Source organism: Lineus longissimus, chromosome 3 (assembly GCF_910592395.1).
Source record: "Lineus longissimus chromosome 3, tnLinLong1.2, whole genome shotgun sequence".
Taxonomy (NCBI): Eukaryota; Metazoa; Nemertea; class Pilidiophora; order Heteronemertea; family Lineidae; genus Lineus; species Lineus longissimus.
Genome location: NC_088310.1, coordinates 27,462,826 through 27,470,164, shown reverse-complemented (window position 1 = coordinate 27,470,164; position 7,339 = coordinate 27,462,826). Strand labels below are relative to the sequence as shown.

Genomic DNA, 7,339 nt, shown 5'->3' with positions numbered 1-7,339 from the left:
TTATTTTATTAGCGTTTTCATGAGACATGTCAGAATTATTTGACACAACATATAATATATCTAGAAAATATCGCGTTCCTATTTCAAAATCGACCGAAATTCTGTTAGTTGATATATATTAGTTTTTATTGTCATCTTGTTATTATTCGGCAATTTTGTGTACCTGGCTCAGAAATTAATTAGGTAATCCCTGTCTAGCAATTAACAAAAAGACCTTACAAAAAAGATCTCAGAGTCTCTATGCTCACCATGGTGAATTCACCGTTCACCATGGTCAGAGTTCCATCACCATGGTAAATATTTTCCTCACCGTCCCAATTCACCATGGTGAAGCGCTGTCAGTTTACCATGGTGAATTGTGGATACCATGGCGAAATTGAGACACATTTTTCGTAAGGGCACCTCGGAAGGGTGTACCTTCCCTCTGGACACTGTACCCCGGAGGTGTCTGGTCTCCATCTCGCGTGAAGGTGGGCTCGCATCTTTGTTAGGGAAATTATTGTACATGTGGAGTTTATCTATGAATTTCAACAAATCTTAATTCATTGTACCGGGGTACTTTCTCAAACCCCAACAACAAAGTCCCAGCATGGAGGTATGGTGCCAAGGAGCGAAACGCCTTCAATTTGGAGCGAAACGACTGGGGGCGAAAAGCTAGGGAGCGAAACCACCGGATACCCAATTAACTGGAAGCGAGGTTATTGCGGGAAATAAGAAACTTTTGTGGAGGAGATTGTCTGAATAAAAATCATGAAATGTGTCACAATCTGATAGTGAAAAATGTATTTAGTGGCGTAAACCAATTTATAATCTTTCTTTCTCACTATTTTTCGAGAAGCTTATTCGACCATTGGTAAGTTATTTCTGTAAAACTGTATTTTTTGGTAGGAAGGTCCACTATTTAGTATTACATGCTAATTGCTAGCCTTATTTATAGACATCACCAAAACTTACACTCCCAAGTTAAGGCCATAGGAATGTAGGCCGAAGGAATGTAGGGGCCTACCCTTGTTGATAAACAAGATGTTCAGAAATCACCATCTGGGCCGGGAGCATGAACAGTTAATGATCAAAGCATGTCACAGAGTGAGCGGCACGCATCATCTGCTGGGCCAGGGAAGCCAGCATCTCTAACGAAACAACATAGGCCTACTAGTACTACATGCATAGTGAACATTTGCAAAACAATTTGCTTCTCTTATTTCAGAAAGTTGAAAGATGGGTATCACAGGTTTGCTGCCCTTCCTGAAGAAGGCTTCTCGCCCCATCAATATGAGGGAATACAAGGGTTGTACTGTGGCGGTCGACACTTACTGTTGGTTGCACAAAGGAGCATTTAGCTGCGCTGGGAAGTTAGCAATGGGGGAGAAGACTGACAGGTAAGAGATGGGCTGGCTTCGACATCTGGAAATAGATGACAAAGTGAAGTGATTATCAAATAATGAATACATGGGCCGGCCAAATCTTAGGCTAAACTTTAGAATCCCCGATCGGAAATGACGTAGTTTGATCGCATTCAACTATAAATCCATTGAACAGTGGTGCTTGGTTAGTCAACCGATGACCTTTTTTTGGGGTGTGATCGGGGATTGTAAACTCGTTCCAAATCTTATAATTTGCCCATCATTAAGTCTGCTTGTTAGAACAAGTTTTATATTTTCCTTCCAGTTATGTATACTACTGTATGAAGTTTGTCAACATGCTGCTGGCTAATGATATCAAACCTGTGATGGTGTTTGATGGGTGTAATTTGCCATCCAAGGCTGGTGTGGAAAAAGACAGAAGAGAGTAAGTTTTGGAAAATTTCAAAAAAAGTTTCGCCAGACCAGGGCTTATCTGGTGTTAGGCAAGGAAAACCTTTGGATTGTCGCAAGAGTCAAAGATGACTCCGTGATGGTTCGTCTAGATGAATGGGTTAGAGAACTGAACATGAATATTAGAAATTTGCAGAATATTTGTTTCAAGTCAAACACTGAAAGTAAAAGAGACATTCAAATTTCATAAAGCTTTTGTGATTATATACTCGCATTGACTGTGCACTACACATTCTTACCATCTGAATCTATCCCTTATCCAGGAGAAGACAACAGTTCAGAAAGAAGGCTGCTCAGTTCTTACGAGAGGGGAAGAAAAAGGAAGCATTTGAATGTTTTCAGAGATGTGTTGACATCACGTCAGAAATGGCATTGGAACTCATGAAGGTAGTGGACTTGGAATACTAACCCTGGCCATCAATACTCAACCTAAGAGTATCTGCCAGCCCTTACCCGATAAATGTTCCACACAACTTTGCCAGTAAAATGAAAATTTCTTGTCTGAAGTTTACTCCTAGCTGTGTATAACTTCATAAAGAGACAAATGTGTCTTTACAGTATGAAATAAAGATCTGATGTTTCCCTTTTCAGGCCTGCCGAGCCAAAGGAGTTGACTGTATTGTAGCCCCCTACGAGGCTGACGCCCAGCTTGCTTACCTCAACAAGATCGGCATAGCAGATATCATCATAACAGAAGATTCTGATCTGCTACTCTTTGGCTGTGAGAGGGTGAGTCATCTACACTGCTTGAGTTGGTCGTAATTTCTGCCCAGTACTCGCTAGTTTTGTTAAAAAGGACAGAGTGAATGCTCTTGCAAATTTCTAGCCATATATCACGATACCAGATTTCTTAACTTTCCGTTTTTGCTGTTTGCTTGTAACCCTTCGGTCGAATGGGTGTTTTAGTTGTTTTACCCGTTCCATCTTCAGGTGGTCTACAAGTTGGACAACATGGGTAACGGCATCATGATTGAGAAAAATAAACTGAGCGTGTCCACCAACATGCGTAACTACAGCTTTGACCGGTTCAGGCACATGTGTATCCTGTCCGGTTGTGACTATCTGCCAAGTTTGCCGGGTATTGGTCTTGGCAAGGCCAGCAAACTCATGAAAGTATCATCAAACCCGGATGTCACTCAGGTAAGTCATGTCAAGTTGACTGGGCTAATTGTGTGTGAAAGGAATTGGCTCAGGTTCTTCGAAATCTTATTTGTTATGTCACTTCAAAAACCACTTGTCTCAAGAATTTGTACTTTTTAAGCTACTCAGTAATTACTACACAAAGGACTGCAATTCAAGCTTTTATTTGACTTCTGTGTGGTATTCTGTTTCAGACCTTGCGCAAAATCCCAACCCTACTAAAGATGAATGTACGAGTGACGGATGACTACGTCGATGGCTTTGTCAAAGCAAATAACACCTTTCTCTACCAGCTTGTGTTTGACCCCCTCAAGAAGAAGGTCATCCCTCTTAATCCTTACCCTGATGGTTTGAGGAAAGAAGAACTCAGTTATGCGGGAACGTATCCTTACTTATGTCTACAAAGAGGGTACTGATACCACCCTTATTGAGGGTACCGATACCACCCTTATTGAGGGTACTGATACCACCCTTATTGAAGCAACGGTGTAATGTTGGTGCATGGCTCTAATTGCTGTGGATATCAGACTATCAATACAATCTTTAGAAGTACTTTCATATCGATTAGTGTTCATCCATCTATTTCACTTCTTCTTTAACCTTGCACAGTTATCTGCCCAATGATCAGGCTTATCAAATGGCCCTGGGTAACCTCGATGTAAAGCACAAGAAAATCCTGGATTACTTCAACCCAGACACATACAAGGTAAGGACAGGCAGAGCAGTAGGCAAGGAACTTGACCTTTATAACCATTACACGTCTTGGCAGATACTCAGGACTTATTGGCTCAAATGATTTATGACCAAATTGTTCCTTTACTTTCAGCCTCCTCCAAAGAAAGCAAAGAATTGGAGTTCCACCACTTCAGATAAGCCCTTGCCACCCCACCGCCTTAGTATCTGGACAAAATCGTACAAACCCCACCAGCACAATATGGCTGTTGACCCTACAGAAGTAGAAAGGTCATCAACAATAGGTCAAGAGGTCAGCATCAAGATGAAGAGTCCTTTGAAGAGAGCTAGAGAAGGTAAGTTGTGAGACCTGGCAATGTTCCTTAAAGAAAACTTGTGATTACGAGGACATTGATGAGAATGTTGGAAAATCTTCCGTTGCGTAAAGTCCTTTCCTGCTGATGGATAGGGACAGTTTCCGATGCCTTGGTTGAATCCATTGATATCCCATATTTCTCCTCCAGCTGTTGTATGCCAAGATGACAAGGAGGACTCCGAGCTTGCCTCCATGTATGAAGGTGCCCCATCTCCAAAGAGGTTAAAGCTGGACAAGGAAGCATGTAACAACAACGACCGACAGGACGACCCTGACCCCTATGCCGGCTTACTCCGCGCGATAGATCAGGAGGATACAGACTACGAGAATCTGATGGAGGTGAATGATGAAGAGGAACAGGAAAATCTTGCACCGGGTTTGATGGTAGAGAAATCACCGGAGAAGTCGAGGAAACTACCGAGGAATATCTTTGCGGTTAAAAAGGATACAAGTAAAGGAAGGTTTATTCTGGATCGGCCGAAGGAAAACGTTGAAGTGAGAAGCAGGTGAGGGCGTTGTTCATTCTTTATCCAACGCTTTTCAATTTACATGTAAATGGCCATATTGGGCATTGTTCAGTCCTAGAGCTTGAACCTGGTGATATACATGTAGTCTAGTAGTTTGATATCATTCCGCGGAAACTTATTGGTAATGCTCATTTATTTCTGGTCTTCTGTTTCAGGTTTTTCTCAGACAAACCTTTGACCAACAGGAAGCCAAAGACATCGTTCCTTGATTGTATGGACTGTCATGAAGTGATTAGTGCAGAGGAAGACTCGAATAAATCTGACAAACATCGTTTGGACGTAACACTGAAAAAATTTGTTTCACCAAAACATGAAAAAGACGTGAAACCTATCTCCCCTGTTCATTGTGATGACACCAAATCTGAGGAAATGCCTGAGATTCCTGTGGGACTTCCCGATTTAGGATCAAGTCCGCAACTGAAGAAGACTGTGACACATGCATTTTCTTGGGAAAAATTCAAAAGTAAATTCTCAAAAGGTTCCAGCATCAGCAAGCAGACGACGGAGAAATCTGGTGTCAACACCGAGTTCAAACCGGTCACTCCCAAAGTGACCACACTGCTTACTAATTTCAAACATCAAACTGATAAGAATTCCAAGGATGAATGTGATAAGAAGTCCAAGGATGAATGTGATCCGTGTTCAGAAAAGGTCTCGGATGTAATCAGTGGTGCTATGCTCAAAAGCCCGGAGCTTTCCCTTCCAAAGACGTCTAAAAAAGGTTCTAAAAGTGACTTGAGGACAATGTTTCAGTCTGTAGCAAAGCCTGTTGACAATTCTGTGGACAGTGACAGTGATTGTTGTGAAATTGACTCTAAGGAGAGCGACTGCAAGGAATATGATTATAAGGAGTATTTGCAGCTGTCGGGAGCAGAGCCGTCACCATTGCCATCACAAACATCATTGCCATCACAAACATCATTGCCATCACAAACATCATTGCCATCACAAACATCATTGCCATCTCAAACATCAGTGGATATCGATCCATCACAGTGCTCTGTCAGTATGTACAGCATTGACGCAGACAGTGTCAATTTCACCCAAAGCTCCATCCTTGAGGAAGAGGAGGATTCGTCAGGCAAAGTTGGGGCTGTAATAGACCTGGATGAAGACAGCAATGATTTAAAGATTGTTTCAGTAACACAGGTACAGTCCTTGTTTGTTGTTTTTTTTGGAAAATCCATGGCCAAGTAAGCTTAGCTCAAATGTCAGTTGATATTTCTGGCCCCAGCTTTCAATCAAGTGAAAGATCAATGTGGAAAGTGTGTACAGCTGTCTCTTTTTGATTCCAGGCTACAAAAGCACCAGCGTCAAAGTTCATGGCCAAGAGACAGACAACTCCTGCTAACTCCCAAGGTAACTATCACTTTCTTAGATAAAATTTGCAGCAAAAGACCAACATTGTAAGGTTCAGCATTTGTCTTGTATGTAAGACGAGTTGTCCTTTCTATGTGGATGGCACAAACTTCCCAAGACTTGGAAAAACATCTTCGCTTTGCAAAAAATGAGTCGAAGGCCCCTACATTGATGATAACACGGGAGGAAAACTTGATCCTACTTTCTCCACTAACTGAGTCTTTAAATCTTTCTAGGGAAATCTAAGCTGATGAAGGGATGTCGGCGTTCGGGTCTATCGAAGTCTAAAGGACGCAGCCAGACGATCAAGAAGAATATTGAGAACGATCATGCACAGAAAAACATCACTAACTTTTTCTCTCAGTTCAAACACAACAAGTAAGTTGTAAATGATATTATTCAAGGAGAGGACCTTGGTTGGCATCATTTACATCTTTTTCTTTGTTATTACCACTGTCTTTATAAACCATCACGTCACTTTATCAAAAGCTCTTGTCTTAGTGTCGAAAGGTATAAGATGACATCTCGTACCCTGACTAAGATGGACACCTGGTTGTGACGAGAGACAATGTCACAATCAAATGGTGAAAGTTGAATTCTGATCCTGGCTGTAATGGGAGAGTAATGTTCAAATCTGGTCACTGATGTGAGAAATCAGCATCCCGCTGACACAAGAGACAAGGCGATGTCGCAATCTGGCTGCAATGAACAGAAATTTATTTCCAAAATGTTTCATCTTCAGGAGTGTTGAGAAGCTTCCAACAGAGAAGATGGTGCTGTCACCGAGCAAGATTAACATTCCTACCTCCATGACACCAGAGATGGAGAAGAGCTGTGATATAGTCAAGGTGCAGAGACGTCTGCTTGTGTGATACATGGATCTGGCAGGCGTTACATTGACTGTGTGTGATTCTGTGACAGTTGGACAGCAATGGACTTATATGATTTTTTCATGCTTGACAGTTTATTGGGGAAGAAGTCTTTGAGTTTTGCATGCCATCAGGCCAATATGAATTCTCTTCGCTGTACATGTAGTGTGCTGTTTCTGCCAAGTGGGCCTATAACTTGACACTTTAGACTGGCAGCTGGGGCAGATCGTACAATTTGTACTTTCCTCTGCAGTACACATTGGACTGTAGTACATTTGAATGAATTTAAGTTGTCATTTTAGTTCAGGCTACAGCCTTCAGCCTTCTCTATTTGTTAGAGATGGAATGAAATGAGTGAATCAAAGTCTTCATGTGTTGTTGATGCTGGATGATTAATATTCTTTTGACTAAAAATGTTTTATCACTTTATCTGACAAGCATTTGCTGTGCATTGCATTTATAAGATATCAATAAAATATATTGTACTTATTCATGTATCAGGTCTGTCATTTCATCTCCTGGACTACAACTACATTGGATCAGAATGTTTGATATATTTTTACATCATTTATAGGCTTGTTG

At 41.4% G+C, this 7,339-nt stretch overlaps 1 protein-coding gene across 1 annotated transcript; it reads left to right on the top strand.

Moving 5' to 3' along the window:
- Positions 1-735: 735 nt before the first annotated feature.
- LOC135485260 (exonuclease 1-like) lies at positions 736-7,215 on the top strand. The gene is made up of 14 exons (XM_064767108.1): positions 736-853; positions 1,208-1,379; positions 1,669-1,788; positions 2,078-2,201; positions 2,406-2,543; positions 2,745-2,954; positions 3,149-3,336; positions 3,564-3,660; positions 3,781-3,982; positions 4,151-4,508; positions 4,685-5,678; positions 5,825-5,888; positions 6,125-6,266; positions 6,631-7,215. Exons 2-14 carry the CDS (start codon positions 1,219-1,221, stop codon positions 6,758-6,760), a joined length of 2,928 nt encoding a protein of 975 aa, XP_064623178.1. The 5' UTR covers positions 736-853; positions 1,208-1,218; the 3' UTR covers positions 6,761-7,215.
- Positions 7,216-7,339: the final 124 nt, after the last annotated feature.

Coding starts and splice junctions, on each gene's coding strand:
- LOC135485260 (XM_064767108.1), top strand. CDS start 1,219: ATGGGTATCACAGGTTTGCTGCCCTTCCTGAAGAAGGCTTCTCGCCCC. Junction 3,983..4,150: donor TTTGAAGAGAGCTAGAGAAG/GTAAGTTGTGAG, acceptor TTTCTCCTCCAG/CTGTTGTATGCCAAGATGAC. Junction 6,267..6,630: donor TCTCAGTTCAAACACAACAA/GTAAGTTGTAAA, acceptor TTTCATCTTCAG/GAGTGTTGAGAAGCTTCCAA.